Here is a 25,754-nt window from a genome sequence, read left to right on the forward strand (position 1 = left end):
TCCAGTCACCAAAGGTTCCCCCGGCCTTCATTTCAGCATCCTTAAGGTGGGGTTCATTGCATAATCCAGCTTATGAGCACCACATGCAGGCAGGCTTGTAAAGAGCCCCTTGAGGGGTCTGGCCAAATTAGGAGGGTCTGATTTGCGTGAGTTGAGGACACAATCGGGACGGAGGCAGGGAAAAATTTTCCCATGGCCGCCGTCAATCAACCTCTCTCCAACCTGGGACAGTTAAATCTGCCACCCTCCCCCCACCCCCCGGCCTGAGATCCCCTTCCCTGGCGGTCACTTAAATGCCCTCCAGCCCCTCGCAGGAACAGCGCCGCCTCTGTGTCCGGCGCGGGGCCAGCGTCGCTCCAGGTTTCTCAGCGTTGCCCAGAGACGGGTGGACTGTCGGCGGGCCCTCGCCCCCGGCACGCAGAACCCTGCCCGCCTAGGCCCCAGGACCCCGGATCCAGAACAATAGGCAGGCCGGAGGGAGGAGGGGAGACAGGCGGGGCTGGGGCCTCGGGGGGCCTGGGAACCGAGCGGCTCGGGGTCGGTGTGCAGGGAGGGGCGTCCTGCGATCAGACAGAGGCTCCCGGAGGAGAGCGAGCTCGGGGCGGGTGGAGGGGAGTGAGGCGCACCCAACCAGAAGGGAGCTCGCGGAGGCCGGGGAGCTTAGACCCTTCCCCCACGGCGGCTCCGGGAGGTGGGGCCGCCCACTCCCCCCAGCCACTGGGCTCGTGCAGGGAACAGGTGTCGGGGGGCTGAAGGCAGGACGAAGGGGCACAATCCCTTTCGGAAGTGAAGCGGCATCGGGGCCCCGCACCGCTATAAATACGGTCACAGCTGACTAGGGGGAGGGGACCCGAAGGACCCGAGAAGTGGGGCGTAGGATGCGGGATGGCTGGCGACCCTGAGCTCGGGGACGAGGCCAAGCTTCTGGGAGGATGCGAAACCCGTGACGTGATACATTCCGGACCCTGGCGTCCTGGGGACCCAGAGGAGGGCAGAACTGGGCGTGTCCATAACCTCTCTGAGCCCCGCCCCTCGCCGAGCCCCGCCCCCTCGCCGAGCCCCCTCCTTGTCGGAGCCCACTCCTCTCTCTCAGCCCCTCCCCTTCCGTCGCCCTCTCCTCATCTTTAGCCCCCTCCCCTCGCTGAGTCTCCTCTCTGTCTCAGCCCTTCCTCTCTCAGCTCCCCTTTCTAAGCACCCCCTGCCACCTTTCAGCTCCTCGAGGGGAGAGGTGTCCTGGGACAGCCCCTTCCGGCTGTTTCAGGTAGGAACTTGACTCCTTGGCTGGCGGGGGCTACCCTGGCTCCCCCTCATGTGCAGTATCACCCTCATATTCTGTGACTAGAACAGCCGGAGCTTTGGGGGTTCCGCCCTCCCCGATCGCCCCTCATGCCCGATCATCTCCTACCTCCGACACCCAGTCCGGGGCTAGGCTCCTTATCAGAAACTGCCAGAAAGACCTTCACGCAGGCACACCCCCTTCAAGTTCCCGCCTTAGACCTCTCACCCCTTGCTTCCCAGACCTAGGAACCAATTTTTGAAACGGGGGATGGGTAGAAATCCTAATTTCATTCATTAATTTTTTCATTCATATTCTTTAACAAACATTGAATGAACACCTACTGCCTGCAAGCCTGTGCTGGGTGGGGGTTGGGGATACAGCTCATTGACCAGTGAGGAAGATAGTCAGTGGGGTGATGGAGGTCAGAGGGCTGTGATGGGGGGGCAATAGGGGTCAGAGAGGTGATGGGTCCCAGAGGGAAGGCGTCCCACAGGAGGTGTCATCTAAATTGAAGGCTAAAAATATTAGGGTCCACGAGAGGGTGTACCTAGCAGAGAACCACAAGTGCAAAGGCCCTGAGGCAGGAGCAAGAGCCCCTGGCTTTCAGTCTCAGCTTTGCTGTTTATTTGCTGTGTGACCTGGACAAGTGACTGTTTCTTTCTCGTTGTTACCAGTGCTCAATGGAAGGGCTCAGCTGGGCACCTGGTACGCAAGAGACGCTCCATAAATATTTGCTGAATGTTGATGAAGGAACTGTGGTTCTAGAGGGTTGTCATGAAAGAGAAGGCTTCATGGCCCCTGCCTGGGGGTGGGTGGGTTGGGGCAGCTTGTGACCTCTTTTTCTGGCCAAGGTGCCCCTGTCCCCTGGGCCCCTCCCCCAGGCCCACCCGTCCTCCACCAGCTGTCTCTCCATGTGTGCGCCCGCCTGTCAAGAGCAGGCGCCTGTTCCGGAACACCTGATGCCTTGCTTCCCAGGGATTTCAGAGGGGTAGATGCACGGAAGTTCAGCTGCCATGGGGGCTTAACCCTGGAGCCTGGGCGCCGGGTCTTCAGAGGCCCAGCATCATCCCTCTTGACTCCGTAGAAAGCTCTGGCACTGCTCCCAACCTTAGCTGGAAAGACCCCACTTCAACTCCTAGCTCTGGCATTGCTCAGCTGTGTGGCTTTGGGAATGTTAGTCAACCTCTCTGGTTACTGCCACAACCAATAATAATAAGAGCTGACACATCTTCAGTGCATACGATGTGCCTAAGGCCATGTTTAGAGCCTTTCTGTGAATGAACTCTGTCTTCTAGCAGGATTCTGAATTCCCAAGTATTGTTGACCCCATTTTAAAGATTGAAAACTGAGGCACAGGGTAAGGTTATATGACTCGCAGGGTGAAATGATCCAATGAGTAATCACTGTTGGGTTGGCCCAAAAGTTTGTTTGGGTTTTTCTGCACAATCTGAGAGAAAAACCATAGGAACTTTTCCACTAACCCAATACAATAACGCTGGTGCTGGAGAAGACTCTTGAGAGTCACTTGAACAGCAAGGAAATCAAATCAGTCAGTCCTAAAGGTAATCAATCCTGAATATTCATTGGAAGGACTGATGCTGAAGCTGAAGCTCCAGTTCTTTGGCCACCTGATATGAAGAGTTGACTCATTGAAAAAGACTGATGCTGGGAAAGATTGAGAGCAGGAGGAGAAGTGGGTGACAGAGGATGAGATGGTTGGATGGCATCACTGACTCAATGGATATGAGTTTGAGCAAACTCCGGGAGATGGTGAAGGACAAGAAAGCCTGGCGTGTTGTAATCCATGGGGTCATCGCAAAGAGCTGGATATGACTTAGCAACTGAACAACAACAATACAATAGCACATATTGCGTGCTCACTGGGTGCCTGCTTTATATGGATTAGCTCATTTAATTCTCCCCAAAACCAAATGAAGTCATGGGGACCACTAATAGAAGTCCCTTTTTACAGATGTAGAAACTGAGGCCCAGAGAAAATAAGCAATTTGCCCAAACCCACAGAGCTGTATAACTTTGAACACACATCATCATAGAAAGTTCTACTGATAAGCATTGCTCTATGAGCAAATGCTTCTATTTGACTTTGCTCTCGGTTGTCTGTTAGGAGCCCAGTCCCTGGTAAGTTACAGTTAACTTGTAGATTTCTGTCTGGTAGGAAAAGGAAATCAATTACGGTTTTGTTACATGTAGGCCATTCACTAGTTTGTAACCAGCCTAATCTTATTCTGACTTACTTAAGAAATAAATATCCTGGGGACTGCCCTGGTGGTCCAGTGGTTAAGACTCCATGCTTCCAGTGCAAGAGGCACCAGTTCAATCCTTGATTGGGGAACTAAGATCCTGTATGCTGCCTGGTGCAGCAAAAAAAAAAAAAGGAAGGAAGGAAGATCCTGATAAATACCCAGTCCCTTAAATGCTCTCAGAACCAACTTGACCATTTAATTGGTTCCCTGAATAATGAGTCAATTAATCATTGACCAGAATTTACGTTGAAATGAGTCATATTTTCAACTTTCTGAGAACGGTACCATGACAGACCCATTTTGCAAAGAGGGAAACTGAGGCCAACTCCCTGCCTCCCCCATCCTGAGCCCAGGGGCCCAGTCATTATACACCTGGCTCTCCACATTCAGGCACCCCCCGCACAGCTCCCAGAAGCAGCTCGGAGAACCTGTCTTCCCGCAGTGGCAGAGAACCAGGTCAACCAACCGCTGGGACATCAAAGGGAATCTATAAATACAGCTGCAGGAGGAAAAATAGACATTTTTCTAGCCCCTCCCGGCCTTTCCTCTCTCCCACTCCAGATCTTTCCCAGCTAGGCTCATTCATATTGCAGTAGCAGGGCTGAAGCCCCCAGCCACAGGGACCCCTACAGGAAAACAGTGAGGGAAGTAGCTGGCAATGCTTCAGTTTCCCCCAGTGAAATCAAAACTCTTCTGCTCTCCCCTTCCCCTGCCAGGGGACTAAGAAAAGAGGGACATCACTGGGCCTGCCCCTGGGAGGTCCACATGAGATGCTAAAACCAGAGATGAATGTTACTTGTTTGTAAACATCTTCAAATTCCAGGACCCTAGAATCTTCTCTCTTTCTCAGGGAACATGTAGGGTTTCTGTGCTGTATTGGGTGCTGAGAAGCCAGCAGGACTAACTTCTGGTACACAGTTTCGACTTGGCCAAGGCAGTCAGGAGGGCTTCCTGGAGGAGGTGACATGAGCTGAGCCCAGTGGAAGATGGGAGAGATGGGGAGACAAGAGTGAGACAGAGGAGGAGGTTACACAGAAAGGAATTCAGAGTCTTCCTGGATTATTCCCACTTCCTGGTTCCCCAAGTCCTGTGTCTTTACATCTAAAATGCCTCTCAAACCTGCCTATTTCCCTTTACCTCCTCACTCCCTACCCTGGTCTAGGTCCCCATGTTGCTCCCCTAGACTATTCCCTCCTCCTTTGGGGCCCATTCCTGTCCTGGGTACATTGTTTTCTGCCAGGCAGCCTTTTAAAAAGTCAAACTAGAGGGACCTTTTAAAAAGTCAAATCAGATCATCTCACTTGCTCACCATAAACTCTCCCATGGCTTCCTAGTACCCTTGAAATAAAATCCAAACTTTTCCCCATGTCCCCAACACCCACCACGGTGCCCTCCCCCTCCTCCCTCTGCCCCCCTGCCTCACTCTGGCCCAGCCACAGGGACCTATTCACTTTTCCTCCAACATGATCCTGTCCCAGGGTCTTTGCACATGTTGTTCTCTCTACCCTTCCCCTATTTCTTTTTCCCCAGACCAGCTCCTAGTTCTTCAGGTTACAGCTCAAAAGTCACTTCCTCAGAGAAGCCCTCCCTGATGCCTCCAGTCAGCTGCTGATCTTTACCTTCGTTTCTTCCTGGACTTCATAATGATCTGAAATTATTTTTTAATCATTCACTCGTTTCTTTGTGGTCTGTCCATGGGTGTCCCAAGAGGACAGAGATCCTGTCAGAGACCTCACCTCCGTGGGCTTGCCCTGTCTGTAATAGGTGGGCTTGTGACAAGCAACTCCCTTGGGCAAGCTGTCTGCTTTATTTGCTATTAAAGTCACTTGTTTCCCTTACAAACTGCTTGTAATTGATATGCTAATTAATGCAGATTTATGTAAATAACATGAGTATTTATTTCTCCTCCTCCTTCCCCACCCCACACAAATTCCCTAAGGGCCTAAGGGACCCAGAAGCTGAGGGTGGGTAGCTGTCTCAGCCCCCCTCCCCCCCTGTCCCTTGGGGATCTTTGGGGGTAGGGGGGCAGTTTTGGGGGCAGGCAGGAAAAGGGCAGGAATGGGGGTGAGGAATATAAATCTAGAGACTTGGGAGAAAACTGAGACCAAGACAGTAAAAGAGCAAGATGGGAAGATGAAGAAGGTGGGGAGATGGAGAAACACAGAGAGGAGAGGAGACAGAAAGAGGGAGACTGGGAGGGATGAGGTTGGAGGGCTGGGTAGGGGCCCCCTGCCACCTCAGGGCATGCTGGGGACGTACCTGATCCCCATTACACATTTGGATCAGTAGAGGTACTTCCTGCCTTCACTCTGATCATCACCTACTGGGATCTTCTGGAAGGGGAAACTGAGGCAGGACAAGGGGAACCACTGGCCTCACTGGCTATTCCAGGGCAGGTCTGGGATGAGGACTGGCCCTTCCCTCCATGGGACCTTGGGGGCCAGGAAACTTCCTTGATGCTCTCTTGGACCTTAGCCAATACTCCATTGTTTTTATTGAGTGCCTACTGTGTTACAGGCCTGTGCTAGGCAGTGTTGGGCCCAAGACCAAGCGCCTTGTCTAAGAAAGCTGGGGGCATTTGAGAAGCCAGATAAATTCCAAAGTGGTCTCCATGGCCCATAAGGCCCTGTATGGTCTGCCCACAGAATCTTGTCACTTCCTCACCTTCACCTCCTCCCTCTCTCCTCCTGGGTCAGGCTGCTCCTGCCACAGAGGCCTCCCCTAACAGATCAGGAATGGTCCTGCCCCAGGGCCTTTGCACTGGCTGTTCCCTTGATCCAAAGCTGACTTCCCCCCACATACCTTCATGATCTTCTCCATTATCTCCTTCAGGTCTCTGTTCAGATGTCACCTCCTCCATGAGGCCCTCACTGACTACCACCGCTAAATATCTCCCCCACCTTAGGCAAGGCCCCCGTCTTTTTTTAATTAAAAAAAGCTTGTTTTGCCACATACCCCAGCATGTGGGACCTTGGTTCCCTGATTAGGGATTGAACCCACACCCCTGCATTGAAAGCTGGAGTCATAACCACTGGACCACCAGGGAAGTCCCATCTTCTTCCCTTGCTCAGTTTTTTCACCTTACCCTCTAGCCCAGAATAGATCTCACTCATTTATGTTGCTTCTTGTTTGTCAATCCCACTGGGATGTCAGCTCCACAAGGCCAGAGACTTGTCTCTTCTGTTCGCTGCTGTGTCCCCAATGACTAGAACCAGCTGGACATCCAGCAGGTAATAAATACTTGTTAAATAAGTCTATCTAATCCTGCCCTGAGCTGTGAGCAGGCCAGGACAGGACCTGGCTCTGTCTTGGTCACCACTGTGTCGCCAGCACCACCCAGCAGAGCCTGGCACACAGTAGGTGCTCAATAAAGTCAGCTGAATAAATAGACCAATGAGGGTCAAGACCTCAGGACTCGGCTTTGCTTCCTTAAGGCATTGGAGGGTTTGTAGCTGGAGCTGAGCTCGTGCCAGGTGGGGCCGAAGGAGCCTGGGTGTGGAGGGTGAGCTCAGAGCTCACTAATTGCACCTCCACACTGACATCAGCATCAGTTGAGTCGAGAGCCTTGGTGGCAATGACGGAGTCGCTACCAGCTGAGGTCATTCACACACACCCTTACTGTTGCTGGCTGTTTCTTTTTTCCCTCTATAACAGTTTTGATTTTCTTTCCTTTTTTTAATTGTGTGATGATATTATTTTACCCATTTATAAGAGTTCAGTTCAGTTACATGAAATACCTCCTCGTTGTTCAGCCATCACCACTACCTCGGCCTAGAACTTTTCCATCTTCCCAGATGGAAACTCTGTCCCCATGAAACACTGACTCCCCGTCCCCTCCCCCAGCCCCTGACCCCACCATCTCTGTGGATCTGACTCTTCCAGGGACCTCCTGTGAGTGGGACCAGACAGTGTGTGTCCTTCTGTGTCTGGCTTCTCTCACTGAGACTCACTCCTCAAGGTTTATCCATGTTGTAGGAGTTTTCAGATTTCCTGCAGAGTCCCACGCTCATTCTACCTCCAGTTTGCTTGCTCCTGATGAAGGGCAGCTCACCACTCCATCATGGATTAAAAAAATGAATTAACAAAAGGCCTCTTAGAGAGTAGGACATTGGCCAAACACATAAGGATTTCCCAAGAAGCGGGAACAGCAAGTGCAAAGGCCCTGGTGTGACGCTGAGCTCCACGTGTCATCTCGGCTGGGAAGGGAAGCCCACAGTGGAGGGTGGATTTTGAACAGGGAGAATGTGACACCTTTTCCCCCTCCCTCCAAGTGACACTGACCCCTCTGTGCCTCAGTTTCCTATCCACCCCCAGGACAGACCCCGGGGAGCTCAGTGGTCCCTAGGCCCCTTGTCACTTCCTCCTTCTGGGGACTAGGATACCCCTTGCCTCATTTGCATATGCAGATGGGGCCTTGGCGCATGGGCTTCTGGGAGGACCCTGGACACACTCAGGCCTTTCTGGGGATGTTGCTGACTCTGACAGGAAGAAAGCCCTGTAATTGCTTGAAGTTTTACTTACAAATCAGGCAGTGGCTCCTGCCACTTCTCTCTCTACTGTTTCCCGGGGGTATGTGAGTGTGGTACTTGGAGCTCCAGCCAGACACACAATCAGCTCAATCCAAGGGGCTGGAGAGAGGGTCTCAGGCTGGGCAACCCCCAGCCATCCCGGCTGGCTGCCTGGCTGAAGGCCTGCTATGCATACAGGCTGGCCTGACTAACACATACCCTCTCCCCTGCAGTGGAGGGGTACTTGGGCAAACTCCGGGGCCAGGCATGCTGGGTTGAAATCCTTGCTCTGGTTCAAAATTTGTATTGTACCTGGAGCTGTGCAGTGCACACACTTAATAAGTGCTGCTGAAGTTATTACCTCACTGGATGCCCCTCCCCAAGCCTGAAGAGTTGGCATCATTGCCCCATTTTGCTGCCCAGGGAACTGAGTGACCCAGAGCTCCTGATCCAGCTTGGCCTCAGTTTCCCCATCCGAACAATGAAGGTAGAGCTATCAGGCTCCCATTCATTCATTCACTCATTTGTTCAACACATTTGTTGAGTGCTTACTGTGTGCCAGACCCTGTTCTAGACCTCAGGGACACAGCCTTGAGCAAGGGAGACTCTGGCCCTGCCCTGGTACAGCTGACTGGGGGCAGGGGTGTGGGAAGGGGGAAATGGGAAGAGAAACAAGTAGTAGATAAAAGAAATACTCTTGGTAAAAAAAAACAAGTACAGCAGAGCAGGGACTTCCCTAGCAGTCCAGGGGTTAAGACTCTGTGCTCCCACTGTAGGGAGCATGGGTTCAATCCCTGGTTAGGGAATGAATGTCATGTGCTACACCATGTGGCCGGAAAAAAAAAAAAGAATAAAAGATTAAATTTAAAAAATTGTACAACAAAGCAATCCAAACAGAGAAAAGGGAGTGATTGTTTAGACAGAGGGTGTGTTGGGGGAACATTGAGCTGAGACCTGGAGCCATTCAGATATCTGAGGGAAAAATGACTCTACTGGGGGCAGGGACAGCCAGTGCAAAGGCCCTGAGGCTTGACTGACAAGTTGGAGGAACAGCGAGGAAGAAGGAATTCAGTGTGGCTGAAGCAGAGTGATGGAGGGGGTCCTGGGGAGGACCGGATGAAAGGGGCACAAGACAGGGTCATGACTGAGGCTCCTAGACAGACAGCAAGCCAGAACTACCAGGGACTTCCCTGGTGGTCCAGTGGCTAAGACTCCGTGCTCTCAGTGGAGGAGGCCTGGGTTCAATCCCTGGTCAGGGAACTAGATCCCACAGGCCATGACTAAGAGTTCACACACCACAACTAAAAGATCCTGCATGCCACAAATAAATAAATAAATACTAAAAAAACAAACAAACAAAAAGAACTACTGTATGGGCCTTCCTGAGAGCTGCCTTCTGCCCTCCAGCCCCCATTCACATCTATGTCCCTAAGATTTCTGTATAACAAGCAATTATTAAGTACCCTGAGAGTGGGACCATAAAGAAGGCTAAGCACTGAATAATTGATGCCTTCGAACTGTGGTGCTGGAGAAGACTCTTGAGAGTCTCTTGGACTGCAGGGAGATCAAACCAGTCAATCCTAAAGGAAATCAACCCTGAATATTCATTGGAAGGACTGATGCTGAAGTTGAAGCTCCAATACTTTGGCCACCTGATGCGAAGAGTCAACTCAGTGGAAAAGAACCTGATGCTGGGAAAGATAGAGGGCAGGAGCAGAAGGGGACAACAGAGGCTGAGATGATTGGATGGCATCATCGGCTCAATGGACATGGGTTTGAGCAAACTCTGGGAAATAGTGAAGGATGGGGAAGTCTGGGGTGCTGCAGTCCATGGGGTCTCAAAGAGTTGGGACACCACTTAGTGACCAAACAACAACAACTGAGTGCTAGGTGTTGTTTTAGTCAATAGAAATTCATCAGGGAATAAAACAGTGCTGTGGGGGAGATAATAAACAATGTTTGGTTGTGAAAAATAGGATGAAGAAAACCAGAGCAGGGTAAGAAGATAAAAAGGGACAGTGTGTTGCTGTAGGTGCAAAGTCAGGGTGGCCTTGCTTTGGAGGTAACATTTGAGATCTGAGACCTGGAAGAGCAGAGGGGCCACATGGATATCTGTGGGAGAGGGAAAACCATTCCAGGTAAAGAAGAGAAAGTGCAAAGGCCCTAGGGGCAGGTCAAGCTCAGTACATAAACTACTTTCAGTGAAAGTGTTAGTCGCTCAGTTGTGTCCTATTCAGCTCCTCTGTCTGTGGGATTTCCCAGCAAGAACACTGGAGTGCATTTCTATTCTCTTCTCCAGGGGATCTTCCCAACCCAGGGATCAAACCCACGTCTCCCGCATTGCAGGCAGATGCTTTACCATCTGAGCCACCAGGGAAACCCATTCAGAGACACCATCAAGCCCTTAAAAGTTATGCCCCAGCATTTCAGAGTGGAGTTTCCTCTTCCGGGTGGCCCCCCAGGATCCTCAGTGTTTCCAGATGACAGAGGCATCCATGGGAATTCCTGGGCAGTCCAGTGGTTAAAACTTCACATTCCCAATGCTCCCAGTGCAGGAGGCACGGGTTCGATTCCTGGTTGGAGAACTAAGATCCCACATGCTGCACGGTGCAACAAAGTCAGGCTCAGCAGTGCGCAGGCAGAGGGAGAGGAGGAAGTCATCAAGACCCTTCTTGGGATCACCTCAAGTGAGGGATCCTAAGTCACTTGCTTTAAGCACCTTCCAAGCTAGGAGGTCCCTGAGTCCGTGGAAATGATTAAAAGCATGGGGTTCGTGCTAAATGATTAAAAGCATGGCCCAGTGGTTAAGAATCCGCCTGCCAATGCAGGGGACACGAGTTCAATCCCTGATCCAGGAACTAAGGTTCCACATGCCACAGGGCAGCTAAACCTGTGAGCCACAACTACTGAAGCCCGTCTGCCACTCGCGGCAACTAGAGAAAAGCTCATGTGCTGTAAGAAAAACCCAGCGTGGCCACAAATAAAGAAATTAATTTAATTAAGTATTTTTTTTTAAAGCATGGGGTTCAACTTCCAGCTTTATTTCCTGGCTATGTGAGTGGCCAAGTCGTTTCTCTCTGGTCTGTTTCCACACCTGAAAATGGGATAAAAAAATGCAGTCACACTCTAGAATCATGGGGCTACTTATAGTAGGTGCTCACTAAGTCGTAACTCTTCATTGTAATAATTAATATACTCATCACATGGGTCATTTTCTAGGCAGCAGGCCTAGGGGTGGCTGTGTCATTTCGGGAAAGAGCCGCACTCTCTCTGGGCACCAGGTCCCCCAGGGCCCCAGGAGTGCTTTTGAACCTGAGGTGAGGAGTCCCCCAAAATGCCTGCAGCGGGCAGGGGTCAAAGGGCAAGGGGCAGGGATAGGTCAAGGCCAAGCCGCACACGCACAGGCACACCCCTACCCCCTCACTGGCTCTAGGTTGGTTAGGTCTGCGGAAGGACCAGCTGGGCGGATTTAGCCAGCGCATCTGCCGCCGGAACAGCTGCCGTTCTGGGGGGAGGTGGAGGGGGATTTGGGACGAGTGAAAAATCTGTCCAAGGAGAATCGCGTCTGCGCTGCCCAGCTGCCGGCTCAGACTAGGGGGACACCCCGAATCCGCCCGGACCCCGAGCCCCTCCCCTGCGGCTGCCACCCCCACGTGCCTTGGGGGGAGGGGGCGTTGGGGAGGCCCTGACGTCACAGGCAGTCTCAGCCAATCGGAGCTGCCCTTTCCGAACCCCCGGGGGATTCCCAGGCCCTAGCCGGGGCCGTGACCCAGCACCTACGACCCCCAACCTGGGCTTAAAAGAGGGCCCAGACCTGACTGGGGAAACCAAGGCTGGGACGCTCCAGGAAGGGGGAGGAACCCAGTTGACCCCGCTGAGAGCCCCAGTCCAGCCGCCAGGCTCCTGCGAGGCCCAGAGAGGGGCAGGCACGGCCGGAGTCACACAGTGGGGCGGCTAGATGGGGAGCGCTGATTGGGGGCGCGCACGCAGCGGGGCGGGGTTTCCAAGCACCCCCAGGCGCTAGGCACCAAGGCCGGGATAAGCCCCAGCCCATCCCGGGGAACCCAAAGGCCGCTTGACCCACTCCAGGTCTCCCCGGGACCCCTCGGACCCGGGGCCGCGGCCCGGACGCCCAGGGAGGAAGGTGTTGGTGGCCGCCGGGCACCCGCAAAACCCGCGCTGGATTCATCCTGGGTCGGAGCTGGAGTGGAGCGCCGCGCTGACCCACCTGGCCTGAGAAACTGAGGCCGGGAGGGGCGGGGCTTTGCTCAGTGTCACACAATTGTGAGGACGCTGCTGGTTCTGCCCCCTAACTGGGCCTCCCTGGCTCACCCGGCGGGCAAGCTGTGAACTTCCTGCCACCCTCTTCCAGGTCAAGGCTCAGACAGTCAGGAGCCCAGGGCGGGGGAGGGAGCAGCCAAGTCTGACCTTGCCCCCGTCCAGGGCATGAAAGACTCATTCATGAGTGCTGAAGCCTGGGTGGCAGCTGAGCCGGGCCGCGGGGGTGGGGCCCCCCTCAGGGCCTTTTGTCCTGGCGGGTCCCTCTGCCTAGTACGAGCTGACTTCCCACCACCCCCTGGACCCTGTGTGTTCCGTCAGATCTGTCCGGGGTCCTTCTATGGCCCCCAGGTCACCTCCTCGTCCTTCTGGGCCGCTCTCATCTATCTCTACCTTGAAGTCTCCAGCAGATTCTTCTGTCTCCCCTCCTAGACTGTAGGCATGAGCCAGTTTGCCTTGCTGACTGCTCAGCTCAGTACTTGGCGCAAAGTTGTTGTTCAGTCATTCAGTCGTACCTGACTCTTAGCGGCTCCATGGACTGCAGCACACCAGGCTTACCTGTCCTTCACCAACTCCCAGAGCTTGCTCAAACTCATGTCCATCGAATTGGTGATGCCATACAACCATCTCGTCCTCTGTATCCCCTTCTCTTGGTGCACAGTAGATAATAAATGTTTGCTGAAGGAACGTTTTTGCAGAGAAGCCCAGTTGGGCCAAGAATGGTTCTGAGGTGGGAGGAAAATGCAGAGCCTGGAAGCCAAGCTGCGGTGCCTGTTCCCCATCCCCTTTGCAAGGCAGGCCTCAGTCTCCCCAGGATGCAAGGGGATCAAGTCTGAATGGCTGCAGGCAGGTGCAGGCTGATTTGCCTGGGACTCTGGCTCAGCCGGAAAGCTGGTCAGAGCAAAACCACTGGCAGGAAGGCCTGGCTGCTGGCGGAGGTTTGTGGTCGACAGGACGGCCCCTGGGCAGATGCCCGGGGCCTGGAAGGATGGGGTTGTCTCCACGGATGTCAGGGAGGCTGCAGGTGGCCCAGGATCTAGTGTCCCAGTGTGTATGCCACTGGGAAGCCACACAGCTTGCCTGAGCCCCCGGACTTACACACCAAAGGTGTTCAGGAAGCAGAGGCAAGCAGACCTGTGCCAGCTGGTGGATCTTTCTGTGCCAAGTCTATGGGAGCCTCATATGACTGCCTTGAAGACTGAACAGTGCCATTTATGCATCTAACATAAGCACTCAGCAGGTGTGCAAGAGATGTCACTAGATAAATACACAACAGACTGTAGCCTGCCAGACTCCTCTGTCCATGGGATTCTCCAAGCAAGAATACTGGAGTGGGTAGCCTTTCCTTTCTACAGGGAATCTTCTCAACCCAAGGATTGAACCCTGGTCTCCTGCATTGCAAGTGAATTCTTTACCATCTGAACCACACAGAATGGTCAAACTTTCATTGAGCACCTCTTGTATACTGGAGCTGTCAGAGGGACCAGGACAGCATGCAACCTAGTGGGGAAGACATCCATGGTCACACCCACATGGGGACGTGCTTTGGACACAGAGGGACACTGAGGTGCTCAAAGGCTTCTGCTGTTCTGAGGTCACAGGGAGGCAGGGAGGTCCCCGGGAGGTCTCTGAAGCAGAAAGACCAGTTTGTCTTGGAGTCCCAAAGGCAGGGGAGAGGAGTGCTCCCCACCGGCTATGAGGACGCTGCAGCCAACCTCCCCCCCAACACACACACACACACAATCTCTTTCTTGGTCAGGGTCCTTTGGGCGCTGGGATCAGAGTCTCCAGGGCTGTGTACCATAGTCTCTGCAGCCAGCTTTGCTCTGTTCAACCCCAGTTCAGCCACTTTCTAACTGGGTGACCTTGGACAAGATGCTTCCCATGCCTCAGTTTCCTTACGTGCCTGTTGAGTGTTGTTAAATATAATCTGTGGACTGAGTAAATGACCTCATAAATGAAGAAGGCCATGTAGACCCTCGGGGTTCCCGACACCGCAGTCTCCCGGTCATCTCTAGCATCTCACAGAGGGTGGATCCTGAGGATGCAGGTTGGCCAGAGTGGACCCGGGCAGTAAACTGGGGAGGGGGCCGGCAATTAGACCTTCCACCCGGACCAGAGCAGAGTGATTTATGTTGGGTCTCTCCTCCACCCGCACCCCCGGCCCTGCCCCCAGCGCCTCGGGCCGCCCACCCGGCTCCGCCCTCCGTTCCGCGCCGCCCAAGCTCCGGGCCAGGTTTTGCGCGGCTCCGGCCCGGCTCGGTAAGGTGGGGGGGTTGCCGAGGGGGGGGGGCGGAGGTGGCGGAGTCGCGAGTCGCAGCGGCGGCCGCGGCGGGCAGAGGAGATGCGGCCGCGGCGCGCCCCCGGTCCGGCCGCCGCGCAGCGCCCCCCCCGGAGCCGACGCCAGCGCGCCGGGGGCCGGGGCTGAGCCCCCTCCCCCAGCGCAGCGCCGCGGGCCCGGGGGCGGGGAGAGCGCGCGCCCCCAGCCCCCCTCCCCACCCCGGGATGCCTGGCTGAGCCGGCCGGGCCGGGACAGGTGCGCGCACCGACCCCCCCACCACCCGCGCCCTCCCGCCCTCGCGCTCCCTCCCGCGCACTCGCGGCGGCCGCGGCTCCGAGGTAAGCGCCCCGGGGCGTCTGCAAGAAGGGGGGCTGGGGAGGCGCTATCCTGGGGGTGTCTGTCGGCACGCAGCTGGGGGCCTTAATTGTTGGCTGAGGTGGCCGGGTCGTTATGATGGGGGGAGACGCTGAGGACCCAGCCACTGGGAGGGGGATGGATTGGGCCGGGGAGGGGGTCTGTGGAGCGCTGTAACGAGAGGTTCTGTTGGCAACGCAACTGGGGAGGGGGCTGGATTTTCGGGGGGTCTCAGCATGGAGCGATAGAATGGGGGACTAGTCAGACGCTTTGAAGGGTCTGGATTTGGGCCTGGGTCGCTGAATGAGACTCCGTAATGGGGGTGTCTAATGGCACCGCAGCTGGGGGGGCCTGGATTGTTGACGGGGGGCCTGTATGTGGAGCTATAATGGGGGTTCTGTCGGTACCACAGAGGGTGGAGGTTTTGTCCGTGGGGGGCGCCGTAGAAAGCACAATAACGGGGGCTCGCGGCTGCGCCGCTGGAGAGCTGGATTGGGGCCCAGGTGGGGGTGTTCAGGGCAGGCAGGGGGCCTGCTGGCCGGGGATGGGGGATGCTGTTGGGGGGCGGAGCCCTGAGTGCTAAGTCGAGGGGCCGGTGCGGTGGTCCTGGCGAAGCGAGGCCCCTCCGCCCCACTCCACAGTCCATCCGTGGCACCTTGGGCGCCCCTGAGCCCTCTCTAGCCTCACGCCCGCCCGGCCCAGAAGCAGTCCAGGGCTGGGGCCGCGGGGGGAGGGGGTGGGCGTGCTGCGGGGGGAGAGAGGCAACCGGTCCGGATCACCCCCACCCCCTGCTGCAGTGGGGGCCCAGGTTTCGGGGCCCCCCAGGAGCTGACAAAGGGACAAAGAAAGCGTCTTTCTCTCGGAGTGCGCTGGGAGGGGTGGGGGGCGCCGAATGTGGCCCCCTCCTGTGGGCGGTGATTGGTCTCGAGGGAGGGGGTCTCGCAACCCCTGTCCCGCCTCGGGGTGCCCTCCGGGTTTGGGGCACCTTCTAGGTGGGGCGCTGCCATAGGCCCACCCCCCTACTCTGCCCCTGCCCTGTCGTGTAGACACTGAAGCTAGGAGTATTTGCAAGAGTCCTGGGGTTGGGGGTGACTCCCAGACCCTCAGCCCCTCGCTGAGGTCTTTGACATCCTCCCCCTGAGGCTGTTATCTTTAACACCTGGACTGGAGGGGAACTGGGGCTGGGGGTTAGGGGATTGAGCCCTCAAGTTTTGGGGGTCTCTTTTGGGATTTAAGGAGGAAGAGGGGACTAATGGCTGGGGTTTCCGAAGGGCCCCCAGTTTGCAAAATTGCAGTGCTTTGTATGTTTCTGGGTTCATTCAGTTTCTCAGGGGGTACAGTGTGCTCTTCAGAATCAAAGTTCAGTACCCCTGCAGCGTCCCCTTCCCTGCAGATGCTGGCTAGCCCCTTTCCCACAGCCCTGTAGATATTGTGTCTTTCAAGATGAAATTTTTGGATGTAATTGAGGGATGGCTGAAACACTGTATAGACAGAGTATGGGGTATGGGAAAGTGGCTGGAGGCCATGGGTGGGGTCAGGATTCTCCTGGGAGAAGGTCCTGAGCTCTTTGGGAAAGTAGCTGGGGATCCCTGTGGCCCAGAGGAGACCCCCTTGGATATCCTGCAGGTGGCAGCCTGGCAGGAGGCTCATTAAACTGTAGCATGTACTTGCTGAGCTGACCTGTTCCCCTGAACAGACAGGGAAACTGAGGCTCAGGGAGGTGGCAGGATGGATGGAGAGGGAAGCCAGTCCCCTCCACTGCTGGGGCTGCTAGGTGGGGTCAAGGGGGAAAGGAACCCCTATATCAGCTGAAACCCAAAATACCAGCCCAAAGGTTTCCTTGGAAACCCCAGTCCCCCACCCCCACCCCACTGACCTGGGCAGGGCAGACATTAGACCTGGAGGATCCAACACCCCACCCCTCTCAGAAAAAAAAAAAAAAGCACCATAGAGAAGACCAGGGCGTGAGAAGAGGGGTACTGCTGTGTGGCCTCAGACAGGTTGCTAGCCCTCTCTGGGCTGCAATCACCCCAGAAAGTGCTCTTGGTTCTAGGACCTGAGTGGAAGGAGATGAGGCAGAGAGATGTACCACGGAATACCCTGGGTATGTAACCTCTCCCTCTGGTCCCCACCTGCCTTCTGCCAGGGCTAAGTACCCATGGGCCTCATTGTCCTGTCACCTCCTCTGCCTGGAGGCGAGAGGGTGTTTCCCAGCGGCGGTACTGAGTCACCGGGGAGGGACTGTTCACCTCTGTCCACTGGGGAAAGAAGGTGCTGGGTACTTGGGCTGTAGGAGGCTTTGGCATCTGCACTGGCCACCCAGGGCTTGAGCGGGGAGTTGCTGGGGTGAGCTGGGGCTGGACCAAGAAGATAGAAATCAAACTGTCCTTGCAAAGGTGAGCCTGACGTCAGCTGGCGGGACAGGTAAGCTGGGTCCCCGGGGGCTGAAAGACGTGCCGGTCACTGCCCATCTCCTGGGAAGGAGAGTGTCCCTAGCTGACCCCGGGGTGTGGCTGGCCCTGTCCTGTGTGGCTGGCCCTGTCCTGTGTGCCTGGCCCTTTGCCAGGTGATGATGGGGACCCAGAGAGGACTCAGCCAGGATCAGGACAGGTGGAAGCAGGGGAGGCTGCCTGGAGGAGGGGATATTGGCACTGGGCTTGAAGGATGTTGCCAGAAGGAGAGGGGGACCCTGCTTCCAGGTGGAGAGAGCAGCAGGGAAAGCCACAGAGATGTGTGTTGGGGGACTGTTGAATGGCTGCTCTATTTTAAGGCTGGGCTACAATGAGCAACGAGTCCTGAGAGACGGCAGGGCCCGTGGATGCCAAGTTGAGGAGCAGGCTTTATCCTAAGGGCAGTAGGGAGCCATGGAAGGTTGCAGAGCAGAGCGGGGAATGGGCAGAATTTCAGACCCTGAGCAGATATGAGGAAGGGTAGCTACCAGGAGACAGTTTCCTGTAAACCCAGTGGGCTTCTCAGAGGGGTGGAGAGTCACCCGTCCAGGGAGGCAAGCAAGTGGGGTTGGGTAGCCATTTTTCCAGAATGCTGAGAAAATGTTTAGGATATAGTGATTCCAAATTTCTAGCCATTTCAGGGACTGCAGATTCTCAGACTGATTCATCCAAGACCCAGCGGTGATTGGGGTTGACTGTGGGTGGGACCTCATTTAGCAGAAGCAGGGACATTGAGGCTCAAGACAGCCTTGCCACCTGCCCCACATCCTGTGGTCAAATTATTAATATCTAGGCGTCAGCTTCAGATCCCCACGCTAGACACCCCCGCCATTGTGATCAGTGTAGGTTTGGCTTCCAGAGCCAGGGTTTGATGTGTGGCCTGAGAGGTCTGGGCCTGAGCCACATTATTCTCTCTTATTATCACAGTCGTTCATCACCTGCCCTTGAGGGATGTCCAAACGAAGTGGCAGTCATTAGAATGTGCTGAGGAGGTGACTTGGAAGGCCGAAGACGCCTCTTCCATCTCTTTAGGCAGTGATACAGGGCACCCTCCCCACCCCAGCCAACCTTGAACCTCCTTCACCGGCCCAGGGTCCAAAGGTGGTAGCCCCAGGGCCTGCTGGGAGGAAAGCTCAGTCTAGTGAGGACTACATATCCCAGGATGCATCTTGTCCCAGGCTGAGCCTGCCTTCCAAGGGCAGACCTAGGAAAGAACTCCCCAACTGCAGGATCCCAGGGGGGATTGTGGGTTCGTGGGTTCTCAGGAGGGCCCTGGGAGAGACCTGGTCTAAAGCAGTTGGGGAGATGAGTGACTAAACAGATGCTCCCAGCGGCTCCTTATGCCATGCCCTGGGCAGGTGATGCTGAGATCCCAGAGGAAAAAGTTTAACTCTAGTGTCTGGTTGGCGCTCAAGGGTTGTCCAGACTCAAGGAGGGGAAATGGGCAGACACTGGCCCTCTTTGCTATGTGGGATCAGAGTTGGGACAAAATGGGGCTAGGAAAATTGTCTCTGCCTAGTGGGGATCAGAGAAGACGCACTGAGGAGGGACATTGCAGCTAGGACTATGACGGATATATAGGAGTTCACCAGGCCACATGTCTTCTGATAGTTTCTGAACCTTCTCCTTTTTTCCTGAAGGCTGAGTCAGTGTCCCCGGGGGCAGTTGAGATAGCCCGTCTGGTCTGAGTTTTTGCCCATGAAGATTGCCACAACATCCATCTCTTCATTCACTCACTCAATCATGTGACCTCTCTGAACCTCGGTTTCCCCATGTGTGAGACACAGATGCTATTCTCTCTCCCTGAGGGTTGAACATTTAAACAAGAGGATACAGACAATGCCAGGCCTGGTCCTGTTCTTTTCTTACTCTAGAAAAAGAAATTACTTTGAAAAGCAGGAGCTTGTGGCCTCTGGTTCTGATCTCATTGGAGGGATGGGGTCTTGGCTTTCATTCCACGAGCTGACAGATGAGCTCCGACTATGTGTGCCTACTATGTGCCAGGTGCTGGGTACCCACAATGAGCAAGGCCAAGCAGGCCCTGCCTTGCTGAGCTCACACCCAATGGGAACATGGCCACTAACTTGGGAAAGAAAGTAAATCCAATATAACAAGTGCCCTGAGGACAGTGAGACTGGATGGTGTCGCTGAGAGGGGAGGGGCTGTTTCAGCTGATGGTGTCAGCGAGTGTGTCTCTGAGGAGGTGACGTTTGTGCTGAGACCTGGAAAATGAAAAGGAGCCAGTCTGCAGAGAACTGGAGGAAGAGCATTCCAGGCAGAGGGCACAGCCTGTGCAAAGGCCCTGGGGCAGGACCATGGCTGGTGTTGGAGGAACAGCAAGAAGGCCTGTGTGGCTGGAGCAGAGTGAGCAGGGGAGAGGGGGGCGGGAAGGGCAGGGAGGGGACAGGCACCCTGGGCAGGGTCTTGTGGGCTGTAGGGAGGACTTGAATTTTTGGAGGTAGGCGCCCCAAGGGCTGTGGGCTGAGGAGGGGGCAGGACCTGCCTCAGGTGCTCACAGGTGCTGTTTGGTCACTGCAGAGAGTGCAGACTGTGGGCAGCCAATGCTGGGGGACCAGGTGGAAGGGACTCCGCTGGTCCAGGGGAGCAAGGATGGGGAACAGCCAGGGTGAGGCAGTAGAGAGGAGAAGTGGGTGGGTCAGAGTAGATGGTGGACTTTCTAGATGTGCAGGTGGGCTGAGAGCCTCCTTTCTCTAGGGGCACGTAGCACTGTGGGCTTCCCGGTAGCTCCTGTGGTAAAGAATCTGCCTGCAATACGGGAGACCTGAGTTCGATCCTTGGATTGGGAAGGTCCCTTGGAGGAGGGCATGGCAACCCACTCCAGTATTCTTGCCTGGAGAATCCCCATGGACAGAGGAGGTCGCAACAAGTCGGACACGACTGAGCAACTAAATACAGCACGGCACAGAGCGCTGTGGTTAAGAGTGTGATATTGGGACCATATGGGCTAGGTTCAAAACCCACTCTGGCCATTTTGTAGCTGTGCAACCTTGGGCATATTACCTGCCTGCTCTGGGCCACCTAAATTTCCTCACCTATAAAATGGTGAGGAAATCCCTCCTACCTACCCCATCAGTACTTTCTGCAAAGCTCATTGCACAGTGCTTGGGACACAATAAGTGCTCCAAAACTGTTTGCTATTGCTCCCCTTTGAATGTCTAAGCCCCAGGGTCTGGAAGAAATGAGGCTCAGATTGGGCTGGCAAATTCACCGAGGTCACCTAGCAAAACAGGGGCCCCTGCCCCTCACTGTCTTGCTCTATTGATGCACAGTTCTCAAGCTCCACCCCCCCAGAACCCTCGTCACTCTGCCAGCATCTCCACCATTCCTGACCCCTGACTCACCAGGATTTGTGGTCCACTATGACCCCCCAGGCCTTCCCACAGGACCTATTTCCTGCCTTGGTCTTCTTCAGGATCATTCGCCAGGTCTTCCATTCCCAGCAGCACTTGGCATGGTCCCACCTGTCTCGTGCCCACCATCACTCAGCGGTGTCCCCCCTCCAGACCTGCCTTTCCGGTCCCATCTCAGTCGGGGACCCCTGGGGCCTCCCAGACAGGGCCTCTAGGGAAGGGCAGTGACTGGAGGACCTCAGGGTTGGGAGGATTAGCCTGGGGGAGAAGGGGGCTCCCAGAACCCCAAGTGAGGGGGGCCAGGCTCACTATCTTCTCTTCTAGATTCAGGGCCCCAAGGGCAGTGACCAGATCTGTTTGTTCTCCCTACTGTGGAGCCCCTTAGAGGGACTCTTACTCCCCTCTCTCCCCTAAAATTGGGCCCCAAGAGCAGGACCTGACTTTTCTGTTTCATCTGAACTGGGATTGACACCAGGGTCTGTTTGCCCCCAGGCTGGCTCCGAGCCCCCATCCTTGGGTTCCTGAACCCAAATCCACAGCCCATCTTGAATTCCCTAAGAGCTCCAGCTTCCTCGAGTGGCCCCCTCCCAGGCCCCCTAATTACCCGCTGGGTATAAATGACATTTTAATCTCCTCAGAATGGTTGCCGCCTCCCCGAGAAAGCAGCCACCCTCCCTTCCCCATTCCTAATTACAAGTTGCTGCTTCTGATTTGCCTCCTGGCGGCCCAATTTCCAAACAGTGATTAAAATTAATTACCCAGGAGCCCCCCCAACCCCGCCCTGTCTGGGCCTGGAGCCCTGAGGGCCTATCTGTGTCCCCCTCGTGAGATCCCGCCTTTGCCACCAGGTCTCCCCTGCCTCCGACTCCCTGAGTGGCCTGGGACAAGGGCAGCCTCTCTCTGGGTCTCTGCTCACTTATCTGCAAAATGTGCACTTAGACTCTGCAGCCTTGTTGACAGATGGTACATCGTGGGCGCTCAGGAAATGTCAGCAAGAGGCGGTAGAGCCACGTGGCCTGGGTTCAAATCCCAACTCTACCCTTCTGTGCTGTGTGACCTTGGCCAAGTGTCTTAGCCTCTCTGAGCTTTGTTTTTTTCCTCTGTAAAATGGTATAATGATGCTGCTTCATAGAGTTGGCTTGGGTAGGAATTGTGTTCAGAGCTTCGAAGGGCTTGGCCCAGCAGCTGGCACACAGTAGGGGCTTCATCAAATCTTAACTTTAAGAGACTTCCCTGGCAGCCCATTGGTTAAGGCTCTGAACTGCCAATGCAGGGACCTTAGGTTCAACCCCTGGTCAGGAAACTTAAGATGCCCCCTGCCACAAGGCATGGCCAAAAGATATAATAAATTTTTAATTAAAAAAATTTTTTTTTAATTTAAAATCTTAGCTTAAATCCCTGCTCTGCTGGGCTGCTGTATTGTGCAGCAGGGAGATAGCTCAGGTACTCTAAACACATCTTCTTTAAGGAGATGCTCAGCATTAGATGCTACTGCATGCCTGATTCTGTGCACGGTCCTGGTCAGGGTTGAATCCCCGGCTATGCAGGCACACAGTGAGTGCTCAGGAAGTCTGGAATCAACAGATCTGTGTAGCTCTTTCATAAATAGGGACTGTCTGTGGGACATTCATTCAGCCAGTGTTTGGTGAGCACCTACTGTGCGCTAGACCCCCCTGTCCTCTGGGGAGTCTTCTGTTCTCATCCCTGATTTACAGAGGCAGAAGCAAAACCAGAGAGGGGAAGATGTAACCCTAGGCTGCACAGCAGTCCAGAGCACCTATTATGTGTGGCTTATTCACCCATCATGATAACCCGCTGGGGATGGTTATCATGCTCTGTTCTCTGATGGAGAAACTGAGACTTCGGGAACCCAGAACACGGAGGAGGGCTGAGGACGAAGGGGCTGCACTGCCACCTCCTGGGCTGGGGAGAGGTGAGTTAACGGGTGTGGAGTGAGCACTGGGGGTGTAAGGGGTCCTCTCTCCTCAGCGCCCCTGTGGCCCAGGCCCCAGGGGACTCCCTCTGGCCGCTTTGCCAAGTTCCTAGACAGCCCCAGAACCCGGCTGGGCTGCGCCGGGGGGCGACAGAGGCAGCTGGAGGAGGCAGCTGTAAGTGGAGCCGGTAACTAGACCTGGACGGCGCAGGGGCCCGGCTGCCTGGCCGGGTTACTCGATCCCCCGGGGGACGCTGGGCCCCGGAGCTGGAATCCTGGGGCTGCCAGGCTGACAGAAGCTCCTTCTATGGAACTGGAGACAAGCATCCCGCCCCCATCCTTGCCACAGCAGATGGAGAAACAGGGGCTCTGAGCCTGGCCTGGGGGTCACTGAGTCACCTGCTGTGGTATAGAGAGGCCCAGAGAGGGTGAGTTGCTGGCCCAAGGTCACCCAGCAAGGTCACTTCACAGAGAGCAAACATGAGTGCCAAGTGCCTTATTTTACAGGCTCCAGGTCTTGTCCAGGGGTCCTCTCTTAAGATGTGGCTGCCTCCCCACCTGCCAGCATCTTCTTGCCATGCCTTTAAGGGATCCAGCCTCTAGGTTTTTGTCTTTTTGGTTTCCCCTGACCACTGGCTAAGCAGCCCCTTTGCCAAGACTCTCCTATCACTCTCTGAGTCTGGCACACAGTGGCACTCAATAATTGCTCGTCCAATGAGTGAATGAATACCTTGCAATTTGGGGTGCAGAAAGCCAGAGCTGGCCACAGACGCTCCCACGTTGGTGGGGTTGGGTGAAGCCAAGGGTAAGGTTGAAAATGGAACTTCCTCGCTAAGGCAGAGAGCTTAGGGTGCGCCTACCTATGTGCTGGCTTATTCCAGTGGACCTTGTGGCTGGATGCTCCAGCATGGAATTGGAACACAGAATGGAACTGGATATATATTTTTTTAATTTCTTAGAAGCTTTATTTTATTTTTGGCCATGTCGTGTGGCTTGCAAGATCTTATTTTCCCGACCAGGGATCGAACCAATGCCCCCTGCCATGGTATCTCTGAGTCTTAACCACTGGGCTGCCAAGGAATTCCCTGGATATTTTTTGCATAATAGCTACAACATGATGATAATAATAACTGATGCCCACTCTGAGCTTACTAAGTGCCAGTCCCTAGTTCAGCCCTTTATCTCCAGCTGGGCTGTCAAAACGGCCACTGGCCACGTATGACTTGGAACCACATGTGGCCAGTCCCAGTCTAGGTGTGCCATAAATATACAACACATCCTGGATTCCAAAGATTAAGTACCAGAAGCAGAATTTAGAATGTCTCATTAATCATCTGTACGTTGATTACAGGTGGAAATAACAAGACTTGGGATCTATTGGGTTAAATGAAACATATTATTAAAATGAATTGCACCCTTTGAATGTGGCCGCCAGGAAATTCAAAACCGCACGTATGTGCACATGGTTTTCTGTAGGACGGTCTGTTCTAGATCATGTCTCTGCATCCTTGTAGCAGTGTTTTAGGGTCAGATTTATAGTTCCTGGTCGTTTGTAGATGGGGACACCAAGGCTGAAACAGGGGGAGTGACCCCTGGAGGTCTGGTGGTTGGTAAGAGGCAGAGAGCAAATTTGAATCTGGGCCACAAGATTCTAAAGACTAAGCGGCCACCCCAGGCTCTTTGGCTGGCAGCATTGTCTGTCCATCCTTCCTCATCCTCAGCCTCATTTTCCCCAGCCCTCTATCAGGATTGGACAGAGCAGGTGGGGAGGGTGGGTAGACACAGGCTTGGCCAGCCTGCTATCTGCAGTTAATTGGGGTCCTTGGAAACATTTCACAGCCAGAAAGCCAGCAATAGGGGGGTGCAGGCAGCAGGTTCATGCAGGGATGCTCGGTTTACAGACTCTGACACATTTATAGACATGTGTATACATGGGCAGACAGTGCACCCCTGCTGGGGCACACACATGTGCGGTGGTTGCATCTGTGGATATATGTGAACACGCAGACATTGGGACCTGTGGATATTCATGGGGGGATCCACTCACCTGTGGACACACATGTGTGGTGTGGGGGTGATGGGCAAAGGTGAGCCCCAGGGAGGGGTTCAGATCTGGGTTCAACTTTGAATGCTGACACTTAGTTCATTTCTTATATCAAGCCATTATTGAGCACCAGCTGGGTACCAGACACTGTGGGTACTTGTCATTGGCCAAGATGCACCCGGGCCTGCCCTCATGGGGCTCCTAGTCCAGGAAAACAGTTGGGCTCTGAACAGGCTGTTCCATAGGTGATTATTTCAGTTGGTGTGATCCGTGCATAAGCTCAGCTGCTCAGGATTCTTCTGCCCAAAACTGCACACTCTGGGACTTCCCTGGTGGTTCAGTGGCTAAGACTCTGCACTCCCAGTGCAGGGGGCCTGGGTTCCATCCCTGGTCAGGGAACTAGATCCCACATGTCACAACTAAGTTCTCATGCCGCAGCTAAAGATCCCACATGCTGTGACTAATGAATAATATAGAAAAAAGATCTAAAATGCAGGCTCTCCTTGGGCAGGTCTAGGATAAGCACAAAACTCAGCATTTCTAACCACCCCAAGTGAGGCTACTGCCTCTGCTGGTGCGAGGACCATATCTGGAGTAAGAGTGTCTAAAGGAGCCTTTGAGAGTGTGGTACTGTGGGGGCGGGTGTGTGGGGAGGGGAGAGGCTGCTCGAGTCCAGTGGGTGAAGGTGGAGACATGAGATAAGGAGGGAGCCATTCCTAAAGAAAATCAGTCCTGAATAGTCATTGGAAGAACTGATGCTGAAGCTGAAACTCCAATACTTTGGCCCCCTGATATGAAGAACTGACTCATTGGAAAAGACCCTAATGCTGGGAAAGATTGAGGGTAGGAGGAGAAGGGGACAACAGAGGATGAGATGGTTGGATGGCATCACTGACTCGATGGACATGAGTTTGAGCAAGGTCTGGGAGTTGGTGATGAACAGGGTTGCCTGACATGCTGCAGTCCATAGGGTTGCAAAGAGTCGGACATGA

General features: G+C 54.6%; 1 protein-coding gene across 4 annotated transcripts in view; it reads left to right on the forward strand.

Moving 5' to 3' along the window:
* The first annotated feature begins 14,615 nt into the window (after positions 1 to 14,615).
* Positions 14,616 to 25,754, forward strand: part of SEMA6B (semaphorin 6B) — a 29,000-nt gene continuing 17,861 nt past the window's right edge. The window contains exons 1-2 of one of the 4 annotated variants that reach the window (XM_070464931.1): positions 14,617 to 14,948; positions 17,018 to 17,068. In XM_070464931.1, the coding sequence (XP_070321032.1) occupies positions 17,035 to 17,068 (34 nt within the window). In that variant the 5' untranslated portion in view covers positions 14,617 to 14,948; positions 17,018 to 17,034. Of the gene's footprint in view, positions 14,949 to 17,017; positions 17,069 to 25,754 lie in introns of those variants that run through there. The other 3 variants (XM_070464934.1, XM_070464932.1, XM_070464933.1) reach the window with 3 other exon arrangements.

This window comes from Odocoileus virginianus, chromosome 3 (genome assembly GCF_023699985.2).
Source record: "Odocoileus virginianus isolate 20LAN1187 ecotype Illinois chromosome 3, Ovbor_1.2, whole genome shotgun sequence".
In the NCBI taxonomy this organism is placed as follows: domain Eukaryota; kingdom Metazoa; phylum Chordata; class Mammalia; order Artiodactyla; family Cervidae; genus Odocoileus; species Odocoileus virginianus.